The sequence below is a fragment of the Oncorhynchus mykiss genome, chromosome 8 (assembly GCF_013265735.2).
Source record: "Oncorhynchus mykiss isolate Arlee chromosome 8, USDA_OmykA_1.1, whole genome shotgun sequence".
NCBI lineage: Eukaryota > Metazoa > Chordata > Actinopteri > Salmoniformes > Salmonidae > Oncorhynchus > Oncorhynchus mykiss.
The window spans coordinates 79,581,978-79,597,269 of NC_048572.1; the positions used below are offsets into that span (position 1 = coordinate 79,581,978).

General features: G+C 44.2%; 1 protein-coding gene across 6 annotated transcripts; it reads left to right on the top strand.

Annotated features, from left to right (window-relative positions):
- The first annotated feature begins 5,362 nt into the window (after positions 1-5,362).
- LOC110530727 (pre-mRNA-splicing factor 38B) lies at positions 5,363-14,042 on the top strand. 6 transcript variants are annotated; one of them, XM_021613979.2, is made up of 6 exons: positions 5,363-6,136; positions 7,396-7,464; positions 7,940-8,091; positions 8,637-8,697; positions 12,441-12,676; positions 12,807-14,042. In XM_021613979.2, exons 1-6 carry the CDS (start codon positions 5,912-5,914, stop codon positions 13,606-13,608), a joined length of 1,545 nt encoding a protein of 514 aa, XP_021469654.2. In that variant the 5' UTR covers positions 5,363-5,911; the 3' UTR covers positions 13,609-14,042. The 6 variants fall into 6 exon arrangements, with proteins under 6 accessions (XP_021469654.2, XP_036842303.1, XP_036842304.1 ...); XM_036986408.1 differs by lacking the exon at positions 5,363-6,136 and having other exon boundaries at positions 7,396-7,476; XM_036986409.1 differs by lacking the exons at positions 5,363-6,136; positions 7,396-7,464 and having other exon boundaries at positions 8,042-8,091; positions 8,637-8,711.
- Positions 14,043-15,292: the final 1,250 nt, after the last annotated feature.

A 15,292-nucleotide genomic window follows, 5' to 3' on the forward strand; every position in this document is an offset into this window, starting at 1 on the left:
GGCGGTGTGGGATTATTGTCATGCTGAAAGACCCAGCCATGTTTCATCTTCAATGCCCTTGCTGATGGAAGGAGGTTTTCACTCAAAATCTCACGATACATGGCCCCATTCATTCTTTCCTTTACACTGATCAGTCGTCCTGGTCCCTTTGCATAAAAACAGCCCCAAAGCATGATGTTTCCACCCCCATGCTTCACAGTAGGTATGGTGTTCTTTGGATGCAACTCAGCATTCTTTGTCCTCCAAACATGACGAGTTGAGTTTTTACCAAAAAGTTATATTTTGGTTTCATCTGACCATATGACATTCTCCCAATCTTCTTCTGGATCATCCAAATGCACTCTAGCAAACTTCAGACGAGCATGGACATGTACTGGCTTAAGCAGGGGGACACGTCTGGCACTGCAGGATTTGAGTCCCTGGCGGCGTAGTGTGTTACTGATGGCAGGCTTTGTTACTTTGGTCCCAGATCTCTGCAGGTCATTCACTAGGTTCGTGTGGTTCTGGGATTTTTGCTCATGATCAAAATGTAATCATTTTGACCCCACGGGGTGAGATCTTGCGTGGTTATCAGTGGTCTTGAATGTCTTCCATTTCCTAATAATTGCTCCCACAGTTGATTTCTTCAAACCAAGCTGCTTACCTATTGCAGATTCAGTCTTCCCAGCCTGGTGCAGGTCTACAATTTTGTTTCTGGTGTCCTTTGACAGCTCTTTGGTCTTGGCCATAGTGGAGTTTGGAGTGTGACTGTTTGAGGTTGTGGACAGGTGTATTTTATACTGATAACAAGTTCAAACAGGTGCCATTAATACAGGTAACGAGTGGAGGACAGAGGAGCCTCTTAAAGAAGAAGTTACAGGTCTGTGAGAGCCAGAAATCTTGCTTGTTTGTAGGTGACCAAATCCTTATTTTCCACCATAATTTGCAAATAAATTCATTAAAAATCCTACAATGTGATTTTCTGGATTTTTTCTTCTTTCTTATTTTGTCTGTCATAGTTGAAGTGTACCTATGATGAAAATTACAGGCCTCTCTCATCTTTTTAAGTGGGAGAACTTGCACAATTGGTGGCTGACTTTTTTCCCCACTGTATGTATAGTTTTTTGTGTGCTCTAGGGCAATGATGTCTAGATAGAATTTGTAGTTGTGGTCCTGGCAACTGAACCTTTTTTGGAACACCATTATTTGTGTCTTACTGAGATTTACTCAGGGCCCAGGTCTGACAATGCCGAAGATCTAGGTGCTGCTGTAGGCCCTCCTTGGTTGTGGTCAGAAGCACCAGATCATTAGCAAACAGTAGACATTTGACTTCAGCTTCTAGTAGGGTGAGCCCGGGTGCTGCAGACTTTTCTAGTGCCCGCGCCAATTCGTTGATATATATGTTGAAGAGGGTGAGGCTTAAGCTGCATCCTTGTCTCATCCCATGGCCCTGTGTATCATGACACTAGGCGAGACCCAAATGCAGACACAGGAGGCAGATTGTTGGAGTTTAAGATGTTTAATAAATCCAAAGGGAATAGGCAAGAGAATGGTCATGGACAGGCAAAAAGGTCATAACCAGATCAGAGTCCAGGAGGTACAGAGTGACAGGCAGGCTGGAGGTCAGGGCAGGCAGAATGGTCAGGCAGGCGGGTACAGAGTCCAGAATAGGCAAGGGTCAAACCCGGGAGGACTAGAAAAAGGAGAAAAGGCAAAGCAGGAAAATGGAGTGGAGGACAGACGAGCCTCTTAAAAAAGAAGTTACAGGTCTGTGAGAGCCAGAAATCTTGCTTGTTTGTAGGTGACCAAATACTTATTTCCACCATAATTTGCAAATAAATTCATAAAAAATCCTACAATGTGATTTTCTGGATTTTTTTTCTCATTTCGTCTGTCATAGTTGAAGTGTACCTATGATGAAAATTACAGGCCTCTCCCATCTTTTTAAGTGGGAGAACATGCACAATTGGTGGCTGACTAAATACTTTTTTGCCCCACTGTATGTCTATGTTAGTTATGGCTGTTTAACAGTATGATGGCCTTGAGATAGAAGCTGTTTTTCAGTCTCTCAATCCCAGCTTTGATCCACCTGTACTGACCTCATCTTCTGGATAGTAGTGGAGTGAACAGGCAGTGGATCGGGTGGTTGTTGTCCTTGATGATCTTTTTGGCCTTCCTGTGACATTGGGCGCTGTAGGTGTCCTGGAGGGCAGGCAGTTTGCCCCCGGTGATGCATTGTGCAGACTGTGTTACCGTCTGGAGAGCCTTGCAGTTGAGGGCGGTGCAGTTACCCTACCAGGCCGTGATACAGCCAGACAGAATGCTCTCGATTGTGTATCTGTAAAAATTTGTGAGTGTTTTAGGTGACAAGACTAATTTCTTCAGCCTCCTGACCTCACCTCCTCCCTGTAGACCGTCTCGTCGTTGTTGGTAATCAGGCCTACAACTGTAGTGTCGTCTGCAAACTTGAATATTTGAGTTGGAAGCTTGCATATCCACGCAGTTAGGGGTGAACAGGGAGTACATTAGAGGGCTGAGAACGCACCCTTGTGGGGCCCCAGTGTTGAGGATCAGCAGGGTGGACATTTTGTTTCCTACCTTCACCACCTGGGGGCGGCCCGTCAGAAAGTCCAGGACTCAGGATGTTAAACTTTTAATGACTTTCTTGTTTGTCCAATTCATACCCTTATCGTACTGTTTGTACGTTTATTATGTTGACATCCTACTTTGTTGTTTTTACGGTTATTTCTCTAGACTGATGTTGCAAGTGCAGGTCCCACATTGTTCAATGTCCTAAATGTTGGAAGATTGTTATTTCTATACTGTATCCCAATTCACAAACACACATGCTGTGTTGTTCTGTAAAGTAATAAAACAATACAATTTATTTAAGAAACAACAGCTCTCGCTCAATAGATTTGGATTTTTTTCCCTATCCCCTGCTATACTGTAGCCTACTTTTCCTTCCTGGCAGCTACAAAACCCAAATGTAGTATGTATGTTGTCATGGTGAAAACATGTTTCTTGTTTTCGATACAATAGATATCCTAGTACTTAATTCAGTCCCATGGGATGGGAATATTGATGGATGGATGCTTCAAAAGCGGCTAGTGATATTTAAACAGTGAATCCATGCTGGCTCAGAGAGCTGTTACATAACTGCTGTCAGTAGTACTCAACACAGTGGGGGTTGAGAAAGGGCTCAGGGCTGCTCGTCAGTCTGGCAGTCTTGCCTCTGGGTGAGATGCTTACAAAGTACCAGAGGACAGATGGCTGGCTACCGTGGCTATATACTATCACTGGCAGGGAGGGAGCGTTCCTGGAACACAGAGCTGCTACAATAGATTGTAAATATTATGCTGATTTTTGCAGCGTGAAAAGGCCCATATATTATAGCAAGGAGGGGAGGAACGGATACATGCAGCGAAGAACTGTCTTTCAACCCACCTTTAGAATATGTGGGAGAAGGGACTTGCATGACTGGATGGTCAGAGAATACTGCAGTGATTAAGGGGGAATGAACCAGCAACCCTACCTCCTGTGTAATAAGGGCCCAGACATCATGTTAGAAGCTGTAGTTTTCAGGTCTCTCCAGAGATGTTCGATTGGGTTAAAGTGCGGGTTCTGGCTTGGCCACTCAAGGACATTCAGAGACTTGTCCCAAAGCCACTCCTGCGTTGGCTTAGGGTCGTTGTCCTTTTGGAAGGGGTCAATGTTTTCAAATGGAGGAAGAGTAGTCGGCATAAATCAAAGATTGACAGATTACTTGTGTACATAGCTAGGACTGAAGGTATGCAAATTATGAAAGACACAGTAGCTACCCCAACATTGAACCAGTATCTGGGCCGAGGAGGAGACGATGAGAATATGACCTATTCCAGTGCTAGCTTCTCTACACTGGCTTCCTGTTAAGGCAAGGACTCATTTAAAGGTTTTACTGCTAACCTACAAAGCATTACATGGGCTTGCTCCTACCTATATTTCCGATTTGGTCCTGCCGTACATACCTACACGTACGCTATGATCACAAGACGCAGGCCTCGTTATTGTCCTTACAATTTCTAAGCAAGCAGCTGGAGGCAGGACTTTCTCCTATTGAGCTCCATTTTTATGGAATGGTCTGCCTATCCATATCAGAGACGCAGACTCGGTCTCGACCTTTAAGTCTTTATTGAAGACTCATCTCTTCAGTAGGTCCTATGATTGAGTGTAGTCTGGCCCAGGGGTGTGAAGGTGAATGGAAAGGCACTGGAGCGACGAACCACCCTTGCTGTCTCTGCCTGGCCGGTTCCCCTCTCCACTGGGATTCTCTCCCACTAACCCTATTACGGGGGCTGAGTCACTGGCTTACTGGTGCTCCTCCATGCCACCCCTAGGAGGGGTGCGTCACTTGAGTGGGTTGAGTCACTGACGTGATCATCCTGTCTGGGTTGGCGCCCCCCTTCGGGTTCGTGCCTTGGGGGAGTTCTTCGTGGGCTATACTCGGCCTTGTCTCAGGGTAGTAAGTTGGTGGTTTGAAGATATCCCTCTAGTGGTGTGTATCCTTCCACAGGTTCACCTACGGAAACCTTGTTACGAATTTTACTTCCTCTAGATAGTCAAGTTTGATCGTCTTCTCGGCGTGCTTTGTGCTTTGGCAAAGTGGGCGGGGTTATATCCTGCCTGGTTGGCCCTGTCCAGCGTTATCGTCGGACAGGGCCACAGTGTCTCCTGACCCCTCCTGTCTCAGCCTCCAGTATTTATGCTTCAATAATTTGTGTCAGGGGGCTAGGGTTAGTCTGTTATATCTGGAGTATTTCTCTTGTCTTACCCGGTGTCCTGTGAATTTAAGTATGCTCCCTTTAATTATCTTTCTTTCTCTCTTCTCTCTGAGGACCTGAGCCCTAGGACCATGCCTCAGGACAACCTGGCTTTACTCATTGCTGTCTCCAGTCAACCTGGCCGTGCTGCTGCTCCAGTTTCAACTGTACTGCCTGAGGCTATGGAACCCTGATCTGTTCACCAGACGTGCTACCTTGTCCCGGACCTTCTGTTTTCGAAGACAGCACCTGCTGTCTCTAACTCTGAATGATCGGCTATGAAAAGCTAACTGACATTTACTCCTGAGGTGCTGACCTGTTGCACCCTCTACATCCACATCCACATTATTGTTTGACCCTGCTGGTCATCTACGAACGTTTTAACATCTTGGCCATGTACTGTTATAATCTCCACCCGGCACAGCCAGAAGAGGACTGACCACCCCTCAGAGGATGGTTCCTCTCTAGGTTTCTTCCTAGGTTCCTGCCTTTCTAGGGAGTTTTTCCTAGCCACCGGGCTTCTACATCTGCATTGCTTGCTGTTTGGGGTTTTCGGTTGGGTTTCTGTACAGCACTTTGTGACATCTGCGGATGTCAAAATAGCTTTATAAATACATTTGATTTATTGATGACCTATTCAACGTCTCCCCCTCTGCCCCAAACACACAGAACAGGAGAAAAACATTTAAAAAATGTATTACTATAAGAAATTACAGTCAATTATTCAAAACGACTACCATTGCATGCTCACCAATCAGTGAATGCAGTGAGCCAAAGATCTTGAATTGCTCGATACAGTTACTGTACTTTGGTACTCATTCACGAAAGTCACTCATTGGACGAACGTCGTTCGTTGCCTTTTCCGGTCTTCTCCCGGCAGCGGCAGTTACGTGCGTACCATTTTCTCCTACTGTTGCCGAAGAAACTCAGCTAGCAAGATAGATCTACAAAGTAAGGTTTTGTGGGCCATAATCTGGTGCTAGGTTATTGTAGAATATAGTTTACCGCAACTATTGACGGTTTCAAACCCCGCTTTAATGGCGTTATAGTCAGAAGCATCGATTGTGTAAGCTAGCTAGCGTTAGCGGCTAATTTCCCGCATTTGTGGATCGACAGCCTGGGATCCTCGCATTATGGCCAACAACACTGTAGCCGGGAATCAGCAACAAGGACAGGCTGTGAACAAGATTGGCCCTAACCCTGGAAAACATGGCAACAACTTGCCTCTCTGGGGCAACGAAAAGACTATGAACTTGAACCCTATGGTCCTCACCAACGTGCTCTCATCTCCATATTTCAAGGTTCAGCTCTATGAACTGAAAACCTACCATGAGGTGGTGGATGAAATATATTTCAAGGTAACCAGACCGATGCTGGCTAACGTTACTATGCTAGCTAAAGTTGGTTAGCTACCTTAGGTAGCGGTTTAAACGAATGGGTAAATTGCCAACTTAACTGGCTAAATGGTTCAGTGGCAGGTAGCTAGCTTTTGCTTAACGCTGTTTTCATATTATAATTTGGCAGTATCATCTCAAATGGTTCCTAACGTGTTTGTTAGATAACTAACTTCGCTAGCGTGCTAGCCACCGCTAACCCGACCCTATTTTCAGTTCTGTTTACTCATTTGAGTGGGTTGCAACGTTAGCTAGCTATGTAGCTAAATTAACTAGCTAACGTCTCTTAGATTTTCCTGTACGGTCTGTAGCTAAGTGGACTGCTGATAGCTGGCTCGCCAGTCAGGTAAACTCTAGTGTTATGTTAGCCTATTAATAGACGCTAACTACATTTAGCGCCAAATTAGTATTGCTGAAGAGATCTTTCCGTAGCCCCGACGCACGCTCGGTCTTGAACGTGAACAAGCATCGCTTGCAATACGGTTTTGGAAACATAAGAAAGCTACCTGGTAGCTATTTTTCATATCAGCGAGAAATTGTTGTAAAATGGTTAATTGGGGCGACCACCCGTGCTCATTAGCTATCCAGCATGCTCCGAACTAACCCAAAGGCCGGCAAATGGCGAATTTTACTGTTGAAAGGCATCGTATCCCCCGTGGACCGGTTTGTAAGTTCAGGCTGCAAAGGCATCGATTTCCGCCTTGTCGCGATTTAATGGCGAGAAGGCAGTTTTTTTTAAAAAAAGGGAAATGTGTGTACTTTATGAAACACTTTTCCACCATGGCTAATGCCTGGAAATGCTAGTCCCAGATGTTGCATATCGTGTTCAGTCAATCGGGGTGCCGAAGTCTGTTGTTTACCTCTGGCTGAACGCTGGGCACATCAGGAAGGAGCATTAGACGCTCTAGGATGGCAATAGGCATCCGAACACCTGTGTATAACACCTGTGTGTAACAAAAGAAAGCCGACAGACACGTGTTGTAATTGAAACATGCTGTCGACTGCAACTGATAAAGCCTGATAAAAACAATGTACAGTAAGTATATATTTAGCATTTGTGAAATGATTTTTGATGTGATTGGAAAGTAAAGGGCTGCAAAGGCGTCTTCCTGATGTGCCCAGCGTTCAGCCAGAGGTAAACAACAGACTTCTGCAACCTGAATGTGATTCACATGCATTCATTTTGTCATGGGGTCACCGTGTTAAAAAAATTGTTTCTGTAGGTGACTCATGTTGAGCCCTGGGAGAAAGGCAGCAGGAAGACTGCTGGACAGACTGGAATGTGCGGAGGGGTAAGTTAGAAAGTACGTGCCTTTTGCCTCCCCCTGTTTCTCTGTCCCAGATGATGGGGGTAACAGTCACTCTCTGACTTATGTCTGATTTAATGGCTATAGCTGTCAATAGAATCAATGTAAGTTACATCCTGACCAGAGAAGCTATTCTCTGCCTAATTGTGTTCATAAGTGCATCACATACATTTGACATTTTTTACATTATAGTCATTTAGCAGACACTCTTATCCAGAACATCTTAGTTAGGTGCACATACATACATACATGCATGCAGACATACATACATACATACACACATCAAAAGTCAGTAGTTGATAGATGACAAAACTCAAGCAATACACTTAACTTAGCTGTGGAGTAGGACCGTGTTGAAAAACGATAATTCCCCCCAAAACGTAGAGGTCCACTTCAGATATATGTTAGGAACACTGGTCCCAAAAATCGAAGCGTCTAACACATGAACCTCTGTCCTCAGGTGCGTGGAGTCGGGACAGGCGGCATTGTGTCCACGGCCTTCTGCCTGTTGTATAAGCTGTTTACCCTCAAGATGACCCGCAAGCAGGTGATGGGACTGATAACTCACAACGACTCGCCCTACATCAGAGCACTTGGTTTCATGTACATAAGGTGCGACTCTTTTACATTTTGGTTTATGTAAAAGGCAAATGTTTGCACCAATGATAGAACCTAATGGACTTGTTTTTATTTGGTTGTAAATACATTTCACTCACCCTGTTCTAATGGGTTGCAACCTCTTTGTGAAATGCTCAGCAGCCATTTTGCAGTGTATAGTTGCATGCCTAAATGATACCATTTTGTTCCGACATCTCTTTATTAATATGTTGTTAAATTAACTACATGTCTTTTCCTGGAATAGAGGTGTTATATAAGATGTGTTCGCAGACAACAGTAGGTAGCCTAGCGGCTAAGAGCATTGGGCTAGTAACTGAGAAGTTTATGGTTCGAATCCCAGAGCAGACTAGGTGAAGAAAGAAAAAAATCTGCCTGTGTCCTTGAGCAAGGCTCTTAACCCTAATTGTTCCTGTAAGTCGCTCTGGATAAGTTTTTACAAAAATGTAAAAACTGTATCTACCTTCAGATGAAGTCAAAGACGTCTATGTGTGTTATTCAATGGGATGCTCAGTAGTGTGTTATGTGTGCGTTTCCTCCAGATACACCCAGCCCCCTGCAGACCTGGTGGACTGGTATGATGGTTTCCTGGATGATGAGGAGGTATGTCCACACGGGTAATACTTTCATGTTTCTCTACCTTTCACTAACAAGTCTGGCATGATCCAAACTGTTGGCTCTCAGTTCTCTCCTCGTTGTGATGCTCAGAGCTGATTTTTCACCTTTGCCTTCATTTGGCTTAATTGTCCCCAGTCCCCCTCCCCCCGCGCAAAGTTGAGTAGTTAGGTCATTCACTCTGCTCTGCTGCCTGTTTTTTGTCAGGGTAAGTATATTTGACGTAGAGTTGAACCATACAGTCAAATTCTGTTAACTAAAGGCATGCCCTTTGTGTTTGCCAAGATGCAATCAGGACTTGTTGCACAAACTCAATTAATAAAAAATCTAATTTGCACAATTTGACATTTTACACTGAAATGTGTACCGTTGTTTCTCCCAGGCTCAGATTTTTATTTATTCTAATTAACACATTTAATTTTAAAATATAACAACGCGTATATTTCAACACAAATCCATTGCTTCGTTTTCTTGTCTCTGACACCCTCCTACTTAAAGATGCTACACAGAATTCTTTGGGGAATTTTTGCATTGTAATTCCAGAAAATGTCCTTAATTAACATAGATGGCACTAATAATGGAATGATAGTCTTTCTCAGTATTACTACCCACCAGTGTTGTGATTGGATATTCACATAAGCTGTTTCTAACTTCCTAACTGTGTTATCTAGTGGAAATGGCTGCCATATTCTGGTTGCAGAAATTCTGCAGTGTTTCCTCAGTTTCAGTTTATTTGAGACAACAAGCACTGAATAGTGTAGGTAAGCATTGTGCCATTTATATCACTGAAATATATTTTAATAACAACAAATATTGTTTTTACAGCTGTGAAAAGAAAATATATATGTATATATTAATTTTATATTGAAAATGCATTTCACAGTGATTTAGATGGTACAACGACTCCCTACACTATTGTGCTTGTTTTCTCACATAAACTGAAATTGGGAGTGTTTGGGGGAAAAATCCAGACATGAAATGACAGCCATTTCCACTAGATAACACAGCCACAAAGTCAGAACCGCTTTCCCAGTTTGATAACAGATGCCACTCCGGTGGGAGAAATCAATAGGCACTTATATAACAGCCAATCACAACACTGGTGGGTAAGTAATACTGTGAAACACTATCATTCCACTATTAGCACCAGATATGTTAAGAACATTTTCTGAAATTACAATGCAAAAAAATCCTATGTGTAGCACTTTTTAATACAATTGAAAAAAATTCTGAGGAGAGCTTTGTAGTAGATGTTCAGTGCATTCGGAAAGTATTCAGACCCCTTGACTTTTTCCACATTTTGTTACGTTATTATTATTATTCTAAAATGGATTAAATTGTTTTCCCCCTCATCAACACATAACCCCATAATGACAAAGCAAAAACATATTTTTAATTTGTTTTTGCTCGTTTGTAATATGACATTTACATAAGTATTCAGACCCTTTACTCGGTACTTTGTTGAAGCACCTTTGGCAGCGATTACAGTCTTGGGTCTTCTTGGATATGACGCTACAAGCTTGGCACACCTGTATTTGGACAGTTTCTCCCATTCTTCTCTGCAGATCATCTCAAGCTCTGTCAGGTTGGATGAGGAGCGTTGCTGCACAGCTATTTTCAGGTCTCTCCAGGGATGTTTGATCGGGTTCAAGTGCGGGCTCTGGCTGGGCCCCTCAAGAACATTCATAGGATTGGCTTCGGGACAAGTCTATGTTGTCTTGGCTGTGTGCTTAGGGTCGTTGTCCTGATGGAAGGTGAACCATCACCCCATTCTGAGGAACCTGCGCGCCCTTGTGCAGGTTTTCATCAGGCGTCTCTCTGTATTTTGCTCTGTTCATCTTTCCATCGATCCTGACTAGTCTCCCAGTCCCACCCGCTGAAAAACATCCCCACACCATGATGATGCTGCCACCACCATGCTTCACCGTAGGGATGGTGCCAGGTTTCTTCCAGACGTGTTGCTTGGCATTCAGGCCAAAGAGTTCAATCTTGGTTTCAACAGACCAGAGAATCTTGTTTCTCTTTGGCAAACTCCAAGCGGGCTGTCATGCCTTTTACTGAGGAGTGGCTTCTGTCTGGCCACTACCATAAAGGCCTGATTGGTGGAGTGTTACGGAGATGGTTGTCCTTCTGGAAAGTTCTCCCATCGCCACATATAAACTCTGAAGCTCTGTCAGAGTGACCATCAGGTTTTTGCTCACCTCCCTGACCAAGGGCCTTTTCCCTCTATTGGTCAGTTTGGCTGCATGGTCAGCTCTAGGAAGAATCTTGGTGGTTCTAAACTTCCATTTAAGAATGATGGAGGCCACTGTGTTCTTGGGGACCTTCAATGCTGCAGATTTGTTTTGGTGCCCTTTGCCAGATTTGTGCCTCAACACAATCCTGCCTCGGAGCTCTACGGACAATTCCTTCGACCTCATGGTTTGGTTTTAGCTCTGGCATGCACTGTCAACTGTGGGACCTTATATAGACAGGTGTGTGTCTTTCCAAATCATGTCCAATAAATTGAATTTACCACAGGTGAACTCCAACCAAGTTGATGAAACATCTCAAGGATGACCATTGGAAACAGGATGCAACTGAGCTCAATTTAGAGTCTCTCGTAGCAAAGGGCCTGAGAACTTATGTAACTAAGGTATTTCTGTATTTTATTTTTTTGTATAAAAGCCTTTTTCACTTTGTCATTATGGGGTATTGTCTGTAGATTGATAAGGGGGGGAAAGTATTTAATCCGTTTTAAAGTAAGGCTGTAACATAACAAAGACTTTCCTAATGCACTGTATCCTCTGTGTGCATTCAAACCTTCAATTGGCTGGATATTGTTTGTCAGACTGTGCAACCAGGCCTACTTTCTTGTTCTGATGCAATATTTTAACCTGACATCCTCTGACATCCTACCCAACTGGCTAATTCCCATGTTCTCTTCTTTAGATGCCCCTTGTGCAGCAGGTGAATTGGATAATGTATCTCTCAGCACTGTTGGTTTGCGTGTGTGAGTGCAAAACGGCTGTTCTCTACCCATTCAGACCTGGTCTCTCTGTAGTTGCTGTGCACATACCTACCTACCTACATGCCTCCACTCTGTACTTGCACTGTGGCCAGCGTCTCCCTGGACTGTCGAGAGAACTAGGAAGGAGGAAGCTAAACTTTCCTTAACCCTTATTTTGTTGCCTGCCTACGGATCCATCTCAATTGTCCATCTCAAGTCGCTTCCTCTCCTTGTCTCACCCCCATCTTTACTTCCTCTTTTAATGCTAGTGCAGATGGAGGAAACCATGAGGAGAGGAAGCCACTTTAGACTATTGAGATGCAACCCAGGGTGTTTTCAGTTATTTTGCTAACATATCGTTGTGTAAGAGAGCTCACAGTGTAAGTACAGACTTTTCAGGACAGCCAGACAGATTAAATGAGAGAAACCATTTTTCCATTTCCATACTATTATTTCCTATAGTCAGTATCAGGCACTAAGTTGAATTATAAGCAAACACATGATAAGGATTAATATGTGAGCATATTAAGCTAGATGAAATCAGAGGTGAAGGTTCAGTACTTGGTCATCACAAATTATATTTGATTTCTAATTGAGTCATGGAGGCAAGTGTTAAAAAAACAAGGGACTAGGAAGATATGCTGAATAAATATAATGAATGCAATGTCTTTTGTAGTTCTGTTTTGCATCTGTGTGTGTTAATAACGTTTTCAATACCCCCCCTCCCCCTCTATGTTCTCAGGAGCTGGATGTGAAGGCCGGAGGCGGCTGCGTTATGACCATCGGTGAGATGGTCCGGTCGTTTCTCACCAAGCTGGAGTGGTTCTCCACACTCTTCCCACGCATCCCGGTGCCTGTGCAGAAGATGATTGACACACAGATGAAGGCAAGGCCCCGGAAGGTTCCTGAGAAGGTGGAGGAGCCGGTTGAACCTGTGCCAGAGGAGGGACGGGCGACAGAAGGGCGTAGACGCTCCCGGTAGGAAATGGATAAAAGCCGTTCCGAAGAATATTCTGTATTATGTGGATCGCATCTCTGTCAATGAGGGTGGGGTTTTGCTGTTCATGAGGCTGATATTTAGGTTTGTTTCTGTTTTTCTATTGGTCAGGAGCCCCAGGAGGTCCCCCAAACGGTCGAGGAGCAGGAGCCACCACCGCGAACGAGAGCGCCACGGCCCAAGCTTCGACCGCGAACTGGAAAGGGAACGTGACCGCCAGAGGAAGGAGAGGGAGGGTAAGGACGGGGACAGGAGAGGAGGGGACAGGGAGAGGGAGAGAGGGGAGAAGGAGAGGGAGGGTAAGGACGGGGACAGGAGAGGAGGGGACAGGGAGAGGGAGAGAGGGGAGAAGGAGAGGGACAGGGGAGGAGAAAGGGAGAGGCGACGGTCCAGGAGCAGGGAACGCAAGGGAGAGCGGAAAGACAGGGAGAAAGAAAGGGAGGGGGGCGGGGAGAACGACAAAAGCAGGAGGAAAGGCAGTGACAGAGGGAGGGAGAGGTCCAAGGACAAGAGGAGCAAGGGAGAGACTGAGGACAGGAGACACAAAGAAGAGCGGGATGAGAGGAGGGGGCACAGGGAGGAGAGGAAGGCCAAGCGCTCCAGTCGGAGCGGAAGCAGGGAAAGGAGACACAAGGAGAAGTCCAAGAAGAGAGGAGAAGTCCAAGAAGAGAGTGGAAGCAAGAGCAGGGCCGAGGTGGGGGAGAAGGAGAAGAGCAGGAAGAGAGAGCGCAGCCATGAGAGGGGGGAGGGCGAGCAGCGCTCACACAAACGCAGCCGCAGCAAAGAGCGGAGCCACCGGCCACGAGAGCCCAGCAATGGGAAAGACCACGGGAAACACAGAGAGCGCAGGAGAAGCCAGAGCATGGATAGAGGAGAGAGGACGACACAGAGCGCTAGGGCAGAGTCCCCTTAGCTCGTCACAGCTCTTCTCTGCCTTTCTCTCTTCATTCATTTGTTTTACTTGTTTGTGTAGTCTGCCACGTATTATAAAAAGAGAAGAAAAAAACATTAGCACGAGAAACTACCTGGACTTGTCTTTGGCCAACGTAATGTTACTTTATGTAGATCTTTCTATCTCTGCCTTTCTCCTCCCTTTCTAGACCAGCGTTACTTTTCATTCGAGACAGTTGTATTAGAAAAAAAATGCCATTTTAAGTTTTATATGGTTTTGTCTCTGGAAAGTTCCAAATTGCTTTGTACATACGGGTCTGAGAATGTTTTAAATCCTACAGAGCAACCTCCGAAGGTGAATTTGTACCATGCACTGAGCCGTACTGATATTGTGCTGTGTTTGGTTAAGTGCTCTGTTGCATTTTGTTTTCTAATTAAACAACTTTTACAAAAGGAGACGTTGTGTGGGGTGATTATGGTTTTGTTGAGATGTAATTCTTAAAGCTGTAATTCCTTATTCATTTACACAAGTACTCCTCTAAAAAGGTTGTATCTGGTACGATCTCACTCGATTACACGAGTACTCCTCTTCAAAGCACTTTGAGATCTAGGGGATTGTATACCATGGTTATAATGGACTGCTGTAATGTCTGCTAAATTACTAAATAATGGACTACCGTAGTGTCTGCTAAATGACTGAATAATGGACTACCGTAGTGTCTGTTAAATTACTGAATAATGGACTACCGTAGTGTCTGCTAAATGACTGAATAATGGACTACCATAGTGTCTGCTAAATGACTGAATAATGGACTACCGTAGTGTCTGCTAAATGACTGAATAATGGACTACCATAGTGTGCTAAATGACTGAATAATGGACTACCGTAGTGTCTGCTAAATGACTGAATAATGGACTACCGTAGTGTCTGCTAAATGACTGAATAATGGACTACCATAGTGTCTGCTAAATGACTGAATAATGGACTACCGTAGTGTCTGCTAAATGACTGAATAATGGACTACCGTAGTGTCTGCTAAATGACTGAATAATGGACTACCGTAGTGTCTGCTAAATGACTGAATAATGGACTACCGTAGTGTCTGTTAAATTACTGAATAATGGACTACCGTAGTGTCTGCTAAATGACTAAATAATGGACTACCGTAGTGTGCTAAATGACTGAATAACGGACTACCGTAGTGTCTGCTAAATGACTGAATAATGGACTACCGTAGTGTCTGCTAAATGACTGAATAATGGACTACCGTAGTGTCTGTTAAATTACTGAATAATGGACTACCGTAGTGTCTGCTAAATGACTAAATAATGGACTACCGTAGTGTGCTAAATGACTGAATAATGGACTACCGTAGTATCTGCTAAATGACTGAATAATGGACTACCGTAGTGTGCTAAATGACTGAATAATGGACTACCGTAGTGTCTGCTAAATGACTGAATAATGGACTACTGTAGTGTGCTAAATGACTAAATAATGGACTACCATAGTGTCTGCTAAATGACTGAATAATGGACTACCGTAGTGTCTGCTAAATGACTGAATAATGGACTACCGTAGTGTCTGTTAAATGACAATAACGACTACTGTAGTGTCTGCTAAATGACTAAATAATGGACTACCGTAGTGTCTGCTAAATGACTGAATAATGGACTACTGTAGTGTGCTAAATGACTAAATAATG